Source organism: Rhinolophus hipposideros (genome assembly GCF_964194185.1).
Source record: "Rhinolophus hipposideros genome assembly, chromosome: 20".
In the NCBI taxonomy this organism is placed as follows: domain Eukaryota; kingdom Metazoa; phylum Chordata; class Mammalia; order Chiroptera; family Rhinolophidae; genus Rhinolophus; species Rhinolophus hipposideros.
In genome coordinates, this window is record NC_138066.1 from 36,834,407 (window position 1) to 36,849,987 (window position 15,581).

General features: G+C 57.5%; 2 protein-coding genes across 10 annotated transcripts; one reads left to right on the top strand and one right to left on the bottom strand.

Annotated features, from left to right (window-relative positions):
- Nucleotides 1-814: 814 nt before the first annotated feature.
- On the top strand, nt 815-5,492 carry LOC308488740 (tubulin gamma-2 chain). 2 transcript variants are annotated; one of them, XM_081028755.1, is made up of 11 exons: nt 815-1,096; nt 1,385-1,497; nt 1,681-1,848; nt 2,167-2,235; nt 2,575-2,654; nt 3,056-3,182; nt 3,806-3,892; nt 3,990-4,139; nt 4,580-4,732; nt 4,816-4,977; nt 5,100-5,492. In XM_081028755.1, the coding sequence occupies exons 1-11, from the start codon at nt 1,048-1,050 to the stop codon at nt 5,295-5,297; spliced, it is 1,356 nt and encodes a 451-aa protein (XP_080884881.1). In that variant the 5' UTR covers nt 815-1,047; the 3' UTR covers nt 5,298-5,492. The 2 variants fall into 2 exon arrangements, with proteins under 2 accessions (XP_080884881.1, XP_080884882.1); XM_081028756.1 differs by having other exon boundaries at nt 833-1,087.
- Nucleotides 5,493-6,396: 904 nt separating this feature from the next.
- PLEKHH3 (pleckstrin homology, MyTH4 and FERM domain containing H3) lies at nt 6,397-14,948 on the bottom strand. Of its 8 annotated transcripts, none has more exons than XM_081029358.1 (13): nt 14,326-14,943; nt 12,329-12,384; nt 11,879-11,958; nt 11,599-11,790; nt 11,355-11,512; nt 11,124-11,244; nt 10,048-10,354; nt 9,270-9,477; nt 8,905-9,041; nt 8,484-8,616; nt 7,834-8,292; nt 7,342-7,533; nt 6,397-6,780 (listed from the first exon to the last, which is right to left on the bottom strand). In XM_081029358.1, exons 1-13 carry the CDS (start codon nt 14,485-14,487, stop codon nt 6,607-6,609), a joined length of 2,379 nt encoding a protein of 792 aa, XP_080885484.1. In that variant the 5' UTR covers nt 14,488-14,943; the 3' UTR covers nt 6,397-6,606. The 8 variants fall into 8 exon arrangements, 4 of the variants coding, with proteins under 4 accessions (XP_080885484.1, XP_080885482.1, XP_080885485.1 ...); XM_081029356.1 differs by having other exon boundaries at nt 12,329-12,459; nt 14,326-14,621; XR_013992022.1 differs by having other exon boundaries at nt 6,398-6,780; nt 7,859-8,292; nt 14,326-14,948.
- Nucleotides 14,949-15,581: the final 633 nt, after the last annotated feature.

Genomic DNA, 15,581 nt, shown 5'->3' on the forward strand with positions numbered 1-15,581 from the left:
AGTGCTGGTGGGAATGTAAAATGATGGTGCAGCACTATGGAAAATGGTATGGCATTTCCTAAAAAAATTAAACTTGAAATTACCGTGTTATTCAGCATTTTCACTTCTGGGTATGTACCCTGAAGAATTTGAAAACAGGGACTCAGATATTCGCACACCCATGTTCATAGCAGAATTATTTAAAATAGCTAATATGTGGAAGCAACCCGTGTATATGGACAGATGAATGGATAAATGCAAAATGTGGTATATACCTACAGTGGAATATCATACAGCCTTAAAAAGGAATGAAATTCTGATACATGCTACAACATGGAGTAACCCTGAAGACATTATGCTAAGTGAAATAAACCAGACACAAAAGGACAAATACTGTATGATTTCACTTGCATGAGATACCTAGAGTAGTCAAAATCATAGAGACTGAAAGTAGAATGGTGATGGGGGAGTTATTGTTTAATGGGTACAGAGTTTCAGTTTGGGAAGATGACAAAGTTCTGAACATGAATTGTAGTAGTGGTTGCAGAATAATGTGAATCTACTTTATGCCACAGAATTATACATTTAAAATTATTAAAATGGTAAATTGTATTTAATATATTTAATTTAAAAATAGAAATTTAAAATAAGAAAATTGGCTTGAATCCAGCCCCTCCATCTAGCGGAGCCGCTCACCAATCTATACAGCATAGTAGCTGACGCCACACACCTGGGCCGCTCTTCCCCTCACCTCCCTACACCAGGGTCTGCAGCCCGGCTGGTCTCACAGCGCAGGCGCGGAGCTGAGGTGGGTGGCAGGAGGGGGCGTGGCCTCACTCTGCGCCTGTGCTGAATTCCCGCTGCAAGTGTTGTGGGGGAAATGATGCCCAGGTTGGGCATCCCGGCCCGCTGGCCGAGGGGAGGCCTGTACTGCACACGCGCAGACCGAGCACGCGCGTCAAGAGACGAAGAGAGCGCGCTCTCCCCACGTCCTGCGCGTCCGGCTGCCAAGCTGTCTGGGCGGTGACGCTCGCCGGTCCGGGCTGGCGCGCCCACGTCTAAAGAGCGATGCCCCGGGAGATCATCACCCTGCAGCTGGGCCAGTGCGGTAACCAGAGTGAGCGAGCGTGCGCCGGGCCCCTCCAGCCTCCGGTTCTGTCCCTTCCGTCCTACCCAAGTGCTTGGCATCCTCCAGTCCCCCCTTCCCTCCTATAAACCCCCTGCTCTACTGCGCATGATGAACGAGCCCCCAGACCCAGAGCTGCGCCTCCAGTCCTGGGCTGTGACTGCTTCCGGACCAGACGTCTTGGGTCCAGCATCTTAGTGTGACAGCCTCGGAGCCTAACCCTGGGCTCCTGAGGCCTTATGACTCTAGCCCACTCAGGCATGTCTCCCCATCTCTCAGTTGGGTTTGAGTTCTGGAAACAACTGTGCGCCGAACATGGTATCAGCCCCGAAGGCATCGTGGAGGAATTCGCCACCGAGGGCACTGACCGCAAGGACGTCTTTTTCTACCAGGTGCTCCCAGCGACTTGGCCAGGGGGCCTGAAGGGATGGGCAGTGGCCTTGGGAAACCCCGCTGGGCAAAGGAGCCAGGGTTGCTGGCTTGAGGAGGGAGAGCAGGCAGGAGCCAGAGTGGGGAGGACAAAGGACTGGGCAGGCCTTAGCTGAGTGGGCCCCCTCCTGGACTCCCGTTGACAGGCGGACGATGAGCACTACATCCCCAGGGCTGTGTTGCTGGACCTGGAGCCCCGGGTGATCCACTCCATCCTCAACTCTCCCTATGCCAAGCTCTACAACCCAGAGAACATCTACCTGTCGGAGCATGGAGGAGGAGCTGGCAACAACTGGGCCAGCGGATTCTCCCAGGTATTCACGTGGCCATCCGAGAGACCCTTGATGTCCCCTCCCCTGGACAAGGCAGGCTCAAGCAGCCTGGGGATCTGACCAGACCAGATTAACAATAAATAAGACACTAAGGGATACCCGGACAAGAGGGCCAGCAGGGTAGACAGCGGTTTTATGCAAACTATACAAATCATTTGCAAAGTAGCTTTTCTGGGTGGAGGTCCACAGCTGAGGCTCTGCTTGAGGGTGGCAGCAGTGTCCCAGGGTAGTTCTTAGTACTGAAAAGAGATGCTCTCCAGAAACTTCATCCTGATCCTCCCTCCCGATGTCTCTATACAGGGTGAGAAAATCCATGAGGACATTTTTGACATCATAGACAGAGAAGCAGATGGAAGTGACAGCCTCGAGGTGAGGTCCTGCACCATGGAAGAAAAAACAAGAAGGCTAAAAAGTGCTGGGGGGAAGGTCAAAAGGTAGCCTGAACAGTTGGTGTGATGGGGGCAGTTCAATTCAAAACTAATTTATTGAGCATCAGATGTGAGCTATTCAGGTAAAACAGGTACACTCCTTGACCTCAAGGGGTTCCTAATCTGGATGGCATAGGCTTCTTAGGCGTGAGTCATCCTTCCCAAGGAGCCTTAGCCTGGATGGACACAGGAAGCCCTGAGACATGAGTGTGTTGGGAGTGGGGAATGAGACAGACCTGAAGCCTCTTCCAGATTCCTTTCCCCATCCCTCCCCCTGCAGGGCTTTGTGCTGTGTCACTCCATCGCTGGGGGGACGGGTTCTGGCTTGGGCTCCTATCTCCTGGAGCGACTAAATGACAGGTAAGCCTGTGTTTGGGGAGAGGGCATTAGCCCTGGTTCCCCGGGTAATGTCTTTCCTTTTTGTCCCTTTTTTTCCCTTGGTTTGGGAGGGCTGCTACTAGCCCTTTGAGTCATAGATATAAACAGAGCCTGGCCATCCAGGGAACAACTTGGAAACAGTAATTCCTGGGAGCGGGGTTTACCTAGGGAAAGGAGGGGACCTACATGGTTTGATGCTTTAGGCTTATCCTTTTTGGCTCCGGGGCTCTAAAAGGCTCAGTTCTGCCCTCACCCGTTTTGTACAAGAGTTTGGTGACACTTGAAAAGGAATGGCCCTTATTATCCCTAGAGAAGACAGATGGGCAGTGATGAGTCCTTCCAGTTCACTGTGCTACCTTCCCTTTCTCTCTTCCTGACCCCAGGTACCCCAAGAAGCTAGTACAGACATACTCAGTGTTCCCTAACCAGGACGAGATGAGCGACGTGGTGGTCCAGCCCTACAACTCGTTGCTCACACTCAAGAGGCTGACCCAGAATGCAGACTGTGTGGTGAGCATAGAAGAAGGAAGGAATGGGGGGCTTGGGTCCATTTCCTCAAATCAGTGAGACCCATATACCTGCCCTTCCCAAGGCCCTGCATGGAGAACAGAGGACCCACAAAGCCATAGCTGGTGGCCCAAATTATGAAATAAGGACCTGACCCCAAGTTACTTACAGTCCCCTGCATATCCCCACTTAGCCTGTTTAATAACTACTCATGCTTAAATTTTCAGCCCCAGACTCACTTTCTTAGCATAAACCTTTCCTGACCACTCAGTCAAGGTCAAATTCCTTTGTGCATATTTCAGGCTGTAACTATACTTTTGTTTTATATTTAATGTCAGTCTCCCTCCATTAGACTATAGACCTGGTGAGGGCAAAGACCATGCCTGTTTACTCTCCATGGTATTTCCAGAGCCAGACACAGTGCATGGCACATGGGGACAACCAAATATTTGTTTAGTGCACTGGATGGTAGAAAAGTGTCTCGTGATGCCCCACACACGGTACTTTCCTTTTAGATTAACATATCTACTTCCTGGTTTTGGAGTTTAGGGCTAAGGTAATAAATTATTTCTCTGCCGTCTTTCTCCTCAAAGAGGTGCCATGACCCTCTTCTGTCCCCTCCCCAGGTGGTGCTGGACAACACAGCCCTGAACCGGATTGCCACAGATCGCCTGCACATCCAGAACCCATCCTTCTCCCAGATCAATCAGCTGGTGAGGCCCCACTCCTGGACTCCTTTGGCTCAGAGTGCCATCTGGGGAAGGGAGGCCACCCCAGGCAAGATGCATGACATGGCACCTCTGTCCCCAGGTGTCTACCATCATGTCAGCCAGCACCACCACCCTGCGCTACCCGGGCTACATGAACAATGACCTCATCGGCCTCATCGCCTCCCTCATTCCCACACCGCGGCTCCACTTCCTCATGACTGGTTACACCCCCCTCACCACGGACCAGTCGGTAAGAAGGGCCCTCAGTGTCCCAGGCCAGGCTGGCCCTGGGCCCGCAGGCCCTGAGCTAGCCTTTCTCTTTTCCCTGCTGCCCCAGGACCTGCCCTTTGCAGCCCCCAGAGGCTCTGCGCTCAGGGACTGGCACAGACTGCACGACTTCCTTGCTGACTCGCTCTCCTCTCTCCCTCTGCCTTTGGCTTCCTGCAGGGCCTGGGCTGTGCAGGGTCTGCGTGTGCTCCTGTACAGGGGCATGAGTTTGCTGAGCTGAGGAGGGCTGATTCCTGATCCCACAGCAGGGCCTCAGCATAGAACTGAATCCAAAGACACTCCCCAAAGAGACCGTACTGCCCGAGTCTGTGGGGGCACGTGCCGCCTCCTCTTGTCTGTCCGTGCCTCCCTGCACTGTGTTCTCTGTGCTAGCCTGGTCCCTGTGGCCCACTCTCGCCTCAGGTGGCCAGCGTGAGGAAGACCACGGTCCTGGATGTCATGAGGCGGCTGCTGCAGCCCAAGAACGTGATGGTGTCCACCGGCCGGGATCGCCAGACCAACCACTGCTACATTGCCATCCTCAACATTATCCAGGGGGAGGTGGACCCCACTCAGGTAGGTGAGGCCCCTTCATTCCACCCCTGGAACCTGCAAGGGTAGAGGAGAGGCGACCACCACCACTCCTCTGCCCACCCCAGGTCCACAAGAGCCTGCAGAGGATCCGGGAACGGAAGCTGGCCAACTTCATCCCCTGGGGCCCAGCCAGCATCCAGGTGGCTCTGTCAAGGAAGTCTCCCTACCTGCCCTCTGCCCACCGAGTCAGCGGGCTCATGATGGCCAACCACACCAGCATCTCCTCGGTGAGGCTCATCTCCTGGTCGTCTTTGGCCACTCTGTTCCACTAGCACCTTTATCATTCTCCCCAGTCTATTCCAACCCATCCTGTATTGGCTTCCATCCTGGAGATTTCTATCTCTTTCAGCTCTTTGAAAGTTCCTGCCAGCAATATGACAAGTTGCGGAAGCGGGAGGCCTTCCTGGAGCAGTTCCGCAAGGAGGACATCTTTAAGGAGAACTTTGACGAGCTGGACAGGTCCAGGGAGGTTGTGCAGCAGCTCATTGATGAGTACCATGCAGCCACGCGGCCAGACTACATCTCCTGGGGCACGCAGGAGCAGTGACTTCCTCCCTACTGCTACCCCTGGACAGCAGGCACTGCCCCCATCATGCCTTGTCCCTCTGGCCCAAATTCCCCTCACCGGCAACCTTTCTAGGTTCATCTCCAGCCCAGGAGCTGGCGCTACTCTCTCCCTTCCATGCCCTGACCCTTGATGTGCTTATTTAGCTCTAATAAATAAAGCTTGGTTGTGAATATAATCAGGGCTTGTTCTGTGACTATGGGGATGATGAAGGGACCTCCATGTTCCCTCCCCGTGCCCAGGCATTTGTTGGTAGAGTAGCCTTTACCTGCTCTAGCTTTTTACCACTTTAGGTCAGGTCTTAGCGTGTCGTTTTCATGGGCATCCCTTGCCTAGAACCAGGCTGTTTTCTTGGAGTTAGCCTTACTCTCAGGACTACAGAGGATTCCTGAGGTCCGCTGTCTCCTCCATGCCTAAGCTCCTGCCCCAGGGTGGATCAGCATTGCCCCAGCTCCTCCACTCAGGGAAGAGTTATGTGGGGGCTATTGAAGAAGGGACTGCAGCATTCTGAGCAGGTCAGGAAAGCTGGGACTCTGGATTCCTAGGGCCCAAAGCTATCAGATCCTCAGGAATTCAACCCCGTTCAACCCAACCAGATAAAGCAGGAACAGAACTCAGGAGTAGGGCTGACCCCATCCTGACAAGTTCTTTATCTGTGCCAGAGTTCTTGAGTCTGATTCTGCCCCAGGCTTCTCTCCATTCCAGGCCCCAAACAGTAGGCACAATAAAGATGGACCCAATCAGGCCCTGGACACCAGGGTAGGAAGTGGGTAGTGCCAGTCCTGATGACTCACTATCCTCTGGCCTCAGGACACCAAGAGGCCACCATTATGCCACTCAATGGAGGAGGGTGAGTAATTGCCAGCTTCCACAACTGCCCTCTTGCCTGCCCCACCCACCACCCTATGACATACTGGCCAAGAAAAGGTTAAATTCAGAAGGTCAAGGAGGGTGGAGCCCTGTGGTGTACAGATTCCCCTCAGTGCTGGTAAAAGCCCAGAGTGTGGGCGTCCTCAGGGGTGGAGCTCTGAGCTATGGGGTTCCAACTTGTCCCACTGACAACACTCCCACAGGAAGGGTTTGTGTAAATAAGGATTTTTTTTTTTTTTTTGCTTCTCTTCTACAAATAAATTAAGAAACAAACTAGAAAATTGTCTGCACCCATCGCAGCCCTTGGGTGTGGGATGTGCCCTGTCCCTGCAGGGCCAAAAGGGTCCATGGTTCCCTCAAATATCAGAGCAGTCCAGGTCCAGGCTGGAGACAGGAGGGAGGTCACGACCTCTTGGCAGGCTCATTCCTGCAGCTGCCCCAAACAGCCAGACTGTCCCTGGGGCTCCTCCAGGCCCGGGTGCTGGCTGGGAGAGGAGGTGTCTGGCAGGTCTTGGCACGGAGAAGGGCTGCTGCAGGGCCTCTCAGGGGAGGGGTTGGCCAAGTAGGCATTCACCAGCTGCATGATCTCTTCCACCTAAGAGAGGGCAGAGGTCAGAGTGCAACAGGGGCCACTGGGTTCTTCTGTCTCATCCTCCACCCAGGCTCCTTACCAAGGCATTACATGAGCTGCCCCCTGCAACCTTTCCTTCCTCATCATCACTCTCCCTCATTCACTATGTGCCAGTCACACTTGCTTCTTTCTGCTCCTCTAATACGCTGAGTTTTTTTCTCATTTCGGGGTCTTTGTATTTGCAGTTCCCTCTACCTGGAATGCTGTTCCCCCAGATCTTCTTATGGCTAGTTTATATGTCACCTTCTTTCTTTGAGTATCCTTTCCTGACCATCCTACCTAATGTTATAGCCCCTTCCAGTCATCTCCTATCACATTACCCTTTCCTTTGTAGCATTTATCACAATCTTAAATAGTCTTTGATTTCTTGTTTAGAGTCTAACTCCCCTGCTCCTTGAACTTGTCATTAATTACTGCCAAATCTCCAGTGCCAAGAGCTGTACCTGGCCCATGCTCAGTGTTTAATAAAAGTTTCTTGACATCCTTCCCCTTCCTTCCTTCTTCCACAACCCTCTTCCCACTCACCTGGGGACTCTGCAGGAGGAGTTGGCTCTCTCCCACCCTCAAGGCCAGGGTGTGGGGGCCCATTAGCTGGCAGGCGGCCACATGGCCATAGCTGACACTGTGGATGGGCTCTGTCTCTCCCGGTCGGGAGAGGGACATGGCCTTGGCTCCCAGGCCCAGGCATAGCTTCTGTGGAGTGCCCCCACCAGGCTCCTAAGGACAGAGAGGCAGAGTCAGTGTGCAAAAAGGGGACCCTGCTGCATTATTTTGGTGGGAAGAGATGGCTGTGATCAGGAAGTTTCCCTATCCCCACTACGATGCACAAAGCATGTGTGGAGGGGGCTAAGGCTCCAGAGACCTAAGGTCCCAAGAGTCAGCCAGTGACTCCTGGAGTGTAAGATGGGCAGCTGTGCTGGGTACAGGGAGTAAAGTGACCCACAGTGGGGGCCTCTGGCTCTGGGGCAGGTGTGGGGCTTGGGCCACCAGAGTCCCCTTCTCCCTTCTCCCCCTCACCGTGCTCAGCTCCAGAACGTCATACCGAGCAGCGCCGAACCCTGGACACTGCGCCGCCAGAGCCAGGTAGGCAGCCATGGCCTCAGCTCGGCCCATGCCCCGTAGCCGCTTCCAGCCTCCCAGCACAGCAGCCGCCGTGCCTGTGCCACCTCCTCCCTCTCGGGCCAAGCTTCCCGCTGTGCGGCCCGCCCCGCCGCGCCGGGCCCGCTCCGCTCTCCTCTTAGCCAGGCCGGGGCTCCAGATTGCCCCGGCCAGCAGGGCGGCAGAGGGGGGAGGCCTGGGAATCGAGCGAGTAGGGTCTTCATGAGGCGGGGCACGGGGCGGCAGCAAGTGGTCCAGGCGAGGCAGGGGCACCCGCGGGGAGAAGTCCAAATGCAAGCTCTGCAGGCGCAGCGCGGCCAGGGCGCGCAGCGCGTCGTCGGGCGGGGGCGGTCGGCCGCGCAGCAGCAGAGCGTGAGCCTAAGGGGGAGGCACTGGGTGTCAGCGAGGCAGCAGCACACAGTCGCGAAAACACCTCGGGGCGAGGAATCTGAGGTCTGGATTCTAGTAAAGCCTCCCACGGGGTTGCCATAACGACGAAATGCGATGTCCCAGCAAGGGAGTTCAGGTTGAGGGGTCTTTTGAGGGACGTGGACGCCGGAGATCCTCACCTGCTCAAAGAGGAAAGGCAGTTCGTGACCGTCTGGGGACAGCCCCTCAGGGTGCAGAGGTCCGTGAAGACGCAGACACAGTCTCCACCTGGAGTCGGACGAGTCCTCGGGTCCGGCTTCTTCCGCTGCCAAACTGCAGCAGAGAAGAGGGCGCTACTCAACTCAGAAGCAGGGCCCCCCCGAAGGTGCAGGCCGCTAGGGGCGGGGCTAGATATTGGGGGCTGGGGCAGGGAGCACTGGATTGCGGAGGTGAGCCTTCAAGCCCCACAGCAAACCGCTGGCGGGCCGAGGTCCTTCTGGGAACCAGCAAACGTCACTGTGCAGGGCAAGTGGCAAGCGCTCATAAACGTTTGCTTCGTGATTGACTGAAGTTGAGAGGCAGATGGGCTGACGGAGAGCAAGGTTGGGGCTGGACATTTACTTCTCAAACCTGGTGAGCACGTCGGCCACGAGAGTCCCCCCAGCCAGGGCTCGCTCCTGGGTCCCTCGCTGCTCGTAGAGCGCGAATGCGTGGCGGCTCCGGGCCAAGCCCAGTCGCCCCACCAGCTCTCGAGCAACCTGGAGGAGAGGGGAGAGAGAGTGAGGGGAAAGTCAGACCTCACAGTGGTCTTGCCAGGACTTCTGAGGGGTTGATCCAAATAAAGAGGTCTTTCATGTCTCTCAGTCCCCCTCACCCAAATGATGAACCTCAGACTGGGGCGAACCTGGGGCCCGCGCACCAGGAGAGCCAGGCATGGGAAGCTGGGAGGAAGGATTGGGGCTTCAGGGGTCTTTCTCTGGCCTTACCTCTGCCGCCGTCGTATGGGAGTCTATGGCCACAGGGCAGGCACCAGCCCCTGGACAGTGCACGGTGCACAACAGCTCTTGCCGACGGCTCAGAGCATAAATCTCCGCCAGCGAGGGCACCAGCTCTCGGCCGCGCGTCCGGCCCAGGGCTTTGCGAATGAAGCGTGCGTATTCTGCCAGTTCTGAGTCCGGGAGCGCCTGCTCAGTCCTTGGTTGGGGAGAACCCACCGAAGATCAGGGCTTTCCTTCTCCCCCTCCCCCTAGTCTTCTTATTTTATAGTTTATTTCATCTCGTCGATTCCCTCCCCTTCAACTCTTAAGTTCCTTGAGGCAGCTCTTCTAAATCTACCCCTGGCTCTCTGTATGGAGCTGAGACACTACCACCACCAACCCGGCAGCTGTCTCCTAACTGCCCCTTCCCACTTCCAAAGGCTCCTGATCCTCCTTCGGGGTGAAATCCAAAATCCAGCAGCATTCTGCTTTCCAACCTAAAAGCCCTGGCTCTGGACTGCATCAGCCCCAAGGGAAAGCAGCCTTTTGATAATTCCTCTGCCCAAAAGGGACGCCTTTTTGTAATTCCTTCGCCTGAAAGTGAGGTATGATCTTGTAATTCCCACAAAGACATTGTACATATTAGCAGCGGCCTTGACCTTGGGCAAGTCTCTCCCCTTCTCCGGGTCTAAGTTCTCCATCTGCCAAACCCTTTGGAAAGACCTGCCATTTTCTCCCAGCCCTGTAGCTTTCTTGTCTTTGCTTTACCCCACTCTACCTCTCTCACCTCTCCAGATGTCCCAGGAGGTGCCCCCGTACATCTCTCCCAGGCCGGAAGGTGCAGCTCATGCAGGTAAGGAGCTGCCAGTACCGTAGGGCCGCGGGGTCTTCGGTAGCCGGGAGCCCGGGGGGGCCCGCGGGGCCCGAGGTCTGCTTAGCCAGCTGCAGGAAGAGTTCGTCGCGGAGCGCGGGCAGGTCCCGGCAGGTCTGGAGTACACCCTGCATCAGGGGCCCTGGGCGCCGCGCCCCCTCCAGGGCCTGCAGCGCCAGGAACAGCCTCACCGCCTCCTCCCGCAAGGGTGCGTAGCCCGGACCTGCGGGAGGGTGGGGGCGGAGGGACGGTTTGGAAAGGGGACACAGAGCTGGGCCCTGGGAGGAAAGCATGAACCAGGGAAGGTCAGGGGGAGTATAAGGGGACAGAGGATGGCAAGGAGGGGAGGGTACGAACGACAGGAAGAGTGAAGGGAAAGCAATGGTTCCCACAGAGCCAAACTCTCAACCCCTGCCTCCCAGAAATCTCCCCGTCAGGATCTGCTAAAGCTTCACTTTGAGTTACTAAGGTAGAGGGATATAATAAAGGACATAGGTTCAAACCCAGGTTCTGTAATTGGGTACAGAGAGCCATCACCATGGGCCAGAAAACAGGCTGAACTGGGAGTCAGAAAACCAGGGTTCTTCTCCCAGCTCCCCTTAATCCTCTAGCTTTAGGACATGTGCCAGTCACTAATCCCTTTGGGGGAGAAATATAGCTAAGGCCAACATATTCTCCCAAAGTGGTGGCTTTTCCACCACTTATAAAGGTAGTATGGCATGGTAATAAGAGTATAATGCAAGGATAGAAGACAGTGTAGAAACTCATGAAGGAACACCAGTAGTCAGAACAATACTCATAGAAAAGGTGGTCAAAAGCGGTCTTTTTCTCTGCTGGTTTCCCACCCTGCCACTCTGGGTATGTCTGGTCAGCTTCCGGTTTCACCTTCATCCTTTGAAATTGAGGGTCTGGCTAGGTCCCCTGAGCACTCCTAGGTTCCTGTCAGATTCAGACCCCCACATCCAAGGGACTTGGGACACCGCACCACTCACCTGGGGCGCTGACTCCATAGGGCAGGGGCAGGAGTGGGGCATACAAGGCCCCACTGGTGTGCCTCAGAATGGGGTTCCGATGGTAAATGAGTGCCACAGCTTCTGGGTCCCCACAACTCTCCTAGAGGCCAGGGAAAGGGTTACAGTGATGGAGAAGGGGGCTCCCATAAATCCAGAAAGCTGCTGGGTCCACCACCCTCCTCTTTCTGGATGGAGTCCCCTCTCTGGCACCTGAATGTCCCTGAGCAGCAACTGGGTGGGGGTCTCCAGAGGTGCCTTGGAGGCGATCACTTCGCGCAGGGCCACCCCCCAGCGTTCTGCCTCAGCCTGACGCGGAGAGCAGAGCCGGATGCTGTGCTTCCGGCCAGACACTGTCACTGACCACAGACCTGGGGGAAAGAGAGGCAGCGTAGGGCAATCAGGGCCGTCTGAGGCCGCTGCCCAGAGAGGTAGGAGAGTCCCCACGAGGTCCCACCTGTCTCCTTGGGCCTGCGCTCCGGGCCGATCACAGAGCAGAGGCTGGTGAGCACAAGGCTCCCGAGGTGCCGCGCCCCTTTCCCGCTGCTGCTGAACTGGTCCAGGGAGTCCCGGGTGAGCACAAACCAGGCCCGGCGCGGGGGCAACCAGGGCCGCGCCCCTCCTCCGCGGGGCTCTCGATACAGCCAACCTGGGGGGAGGGGATCGGAAGGAGAAGACATTATTCTCTGAAGGTTTGGGATAGGGGGCCCTCCAGAGTGCCTGAGGTGAGTCTTCACCTTTCACCACGACGTCCGTGTCGTCCTCCAGCGGCCCCTTCTCCGGGATGAGGCTCCGCGTCTCCTCCCAGCTCTGCAGCCTGGGCCAAAGAGATGGGGGAGGGTTGGGCGAGGCTGCCAGTCCTGCACCCCCACCTCCAGGGGGCTCCTCAATAGGGGTTCCCCAGACCTCGAGGGGTGCCTGCTCCGAAGTTGGACACCCCTCCCCCAGGCTGTGGGAACCGCTGGGCGGGTCTGACCTCGCACCAGAAATAGCCGGGAGCCCCCCTTCCTCCCCGCGCCCCCAGCCGGACCGCCCCCCCCACCCCCGCCGGGACCCCGGCCAAACCACAGCGTCCGGCGTAAGGACTCTCCCTTATTGCACAATTGCGAGAGGGAAGTCAGCGAGGGTGGGGGGTCCGGGGAACGGGCTGGGGTCTCCAGACCATGAGATGCAGAGGCGGAGCTCACCTGTCAGAGATAGGTCCGCTTCTCACAGGCTGAGTCAGCGTCACGTCCAGGGGACCCTGGGGAAACAAGCTCAGGATCAAAGCCCTCCTCGCGGGATGCCCGTGGTTTCTGCCCCCAGAACAGCGCTGCTCCTGGGATTGAGGAATCAAGGAGTGAGGTCGTGACTACGACGAAGGGAGCTGAAGCCGCTGGGCTTGCCCCTCCCACCAGTCTCTACAGAACAGTCCGCGCTAAGAAGTCAAGGCTCCTGCCTTGTCTGCGTTTCTCTTGAAGATGCAATCAGGCGTTGGTAGAGTGGAAAGAGCACTGGGTAGGGAGTCAGGAGACCTGGACTCTAATACCAGCTCTAGCACTAACTCGCTGTGGAACCTTGTCAAGTCCCCTCCAGTCTTTGGGCCTTAGCTTCCCCATCTTTGAAAAGGGAGAGGTGGACGAAGTCCCTTCTTGCTCTGGGAGATTGGAAGTAACCCCCTCCTTCTCATTTTCCCTTCGTTGGCTGGCAGGCACGCAGGAGGCGGGCACAGAAGGGAATGAAGAGAAGAGAGCCCGTGTAGGGCTTTCTCCAAGAGCTTCTTATGCCCTCCCACAGGCACCCCTGAGACTCAATATATGCAGATACCCTGCTCTTATGTTGGGGCTCAGGAAGGGCAGGCCTGGCTGAAGGATGGCACACGTTCTCCATTGGGAGGTGCGGTAGGATTTTTTGCCCCACCTCCCACCATGCCCTAGAACTTCAACTGTAGACTGGGGTCTGAGAGAGGCCGCAAACCTGTCCAGGAGCCAGGTCAGGCGGGAACTGAGCCATTGTCCCAGTGAGCCCAGACTGCTAAAGCTAGGAGGGGGGTGAGGGAGGGGGCCAGGGACACCTGTCCCTAAGCTCCAGGGAGGGGGGTGGAGGTGGAGCATGAGGGAGGCAGTGGCCTGATTCACAGAGCTGACCCTGCCCAGCCTGGAAGCTTGGGGACGCCTGGGTCCTTTGCCTTCATGGGGCGAAAATCCACCTATTTTCTGGCGGGTCTGAAAAAAAGGCTATCGGTCACACCACGGAGGGGTGGGGGCAGGTGCTGACCACTCTCAGACCAACTCTTCTAATCGCAGTCCCCTGCTTCCCTCCCTCTATATTTATCCGCCCTCCGCCTCCGCCAGGTGCTGGCGCCGGCCCCGGCGCGCAGCCCGCCCCACCCGGGCACCGAGCCACTGGGCCTGTTGGGGACCCCTGAGCGGGGGATGGGAGCCTGACCCAGGCCACAGCATACGGGAGTCTGGTTGCTGGTGTGCTGGGGAATCGGAGAGGGGACGTCAGAGCATGGAAGTCTTCCATACCAATGAAGCCTCAGTTTCCCCACAGGGAAATTGGACAAAACCGGGGAGCCAAGTGTCCCTCACCATTCCCTCAGGGATTCCCCAGGAGCCTCACCAGGGAGGGCCAAGAGTTCTGTCCTGAGTGGCAGGGTAATGACGAGGAGTCCTCGAAGAGTTGTTGCCCCCAGCTCCCTCTCCGTGAGTTCCCAGCCACAGACCCCAATCTGAGGATGACGTTTCCCCCTCGCCCAGGTCCCCGCGGCGGGAGCTCCCGCATCTGGCCCCAGCGCTCAGCGCTCACGACCTGGGAGCGGAGCGGACCCAGGCGTCCGAGCCGCCCAGCCGGCCTCGCCACATTCCTCGGCGCTGGCGGAGGCGGAAGGAGATGGGATGGGACGCGGGCCCGGCGGGGAAGGGAGAGGCAGGGCCAGGTCGGGCCACGCGTGACGCTTCCCCTGCCTCAGGGCCCCCAGCAGGTGGACAGCGCCCAGCGTGCGGCGCGAGGCCCACAGGCACATCCGAATAGGGCTGCTCCTTGAGCTGCCGGGGGCTTCTGGCCCCCAGGCAAAAACCTCTCTCCTACGTCCCCAGTCCGCCAAGAGCGCGGCATTTGGTTGGAGTCTGGAGTGGGAGCAGGCGTGATGGCTGGTGGTAGTGAGGGATTGAAACAAGGCTCCAAACCCCCCGGGACTTACCCTCCCGCCGCCCGCTGGACTCGGGGTCCGTAGCTCAAAGGTCTCCTCGTCCTCGTCCTCGTCCCCGTCCCCGCTAAGCTCGCCGTCCCCGTAGTCCCGATGAAGAAGAGTAAAGCCTCGACGGCAGCAGAGGAGCCACCACAATCCCCCGGGGAGAGGCATCCGGGCGAGCAGCCGGGGGATAGGGGCGCGGACAGCCGGGGCCGAGCAGCAGGGGGTCGGAGAAACTGGCTGGGCTCCGACACAAGCGGGGGAAAGAAGAGGCGGGAGGGGGGGAAGGGAGAAGGGGACAGGGAGAAGGCAGTGTCTGGCGCTGGGGTGCAAGGGGTCCCTAGCTACGGCCTGCGGGGGGCTCAATGTCTGGGCCCCCGGAGGGGGAGGGGGAAGAGCGTCCAGGGCCCAAGGGGGAGGAGGGAGCAATGTCCGGAGCTGGGAAGTACTGTCCGTTGTAGTGTCCAGCCCTGTGGGGGGAAGTGTCCGGTGCAGTGTCCAAGGTGGGCAGCTGTCCAAGCTCCAGGGAGGGTCGTGTCCGGTAGAGCGTCCGGTGGCCGGGGCCCGGGCCGCGCGCGCTGCGCTCCCTGCAGCCCGGGACTGGCGCGCTAGGAGCGCGAGCACAGCGCCGGGACCCCGCCTCCCAAGTCCCCTCCCCTTCTGGCTCCCCCTTCCCTCTTCTTTCTCTCCTCCCTTCTTTACAGGGCAGGGTCCAATTTTCGTCACAGCCTCCTCTGCCCAATCTCTGTGCCTGGCGCCGGGCGCGGCCACCAATCAAACTACTGAAACCGCGGCGGGTTGCATCATGTGCCTCTGGCTTGGTGACAGCGGGGAGGGGCAGAGGAATAAGGAGGGAGAGGGCGGTGCGATATTAGCCACGCCCCGTCTCTGAGGTCGGACACGGAGTGCTAGTGACGTCACGGAAGCCCTCCTTCCAGCTCTGGTTTTAACTCTTGGCCCTCCTGAGAAGCTTTGGAGAATCAAGGGCATAGGGCATCGAGGAAGGCCCCAACTGCTGTCCTTTGATCCCCTGTCTCATCTCGGGGTCCCTGAGAAAGGAAAGAGCCTTAGCTACTTGCCCAAGGCACAGTTCTAGAGGTGGCCCTCCGCCCCTGGATGAAGGAGTCCAGTTCTTCCACCTGAGTCATCTCTTTTTTGAAGTGAAGTACAGACCTAGGCCGGAAGTAAAATCTAATTTAGAGCGCACAGTTCACTGAGCTCCAGTGAGGAGAATGACTTGGGATTCTAGGGAATTCTGTGGTCTT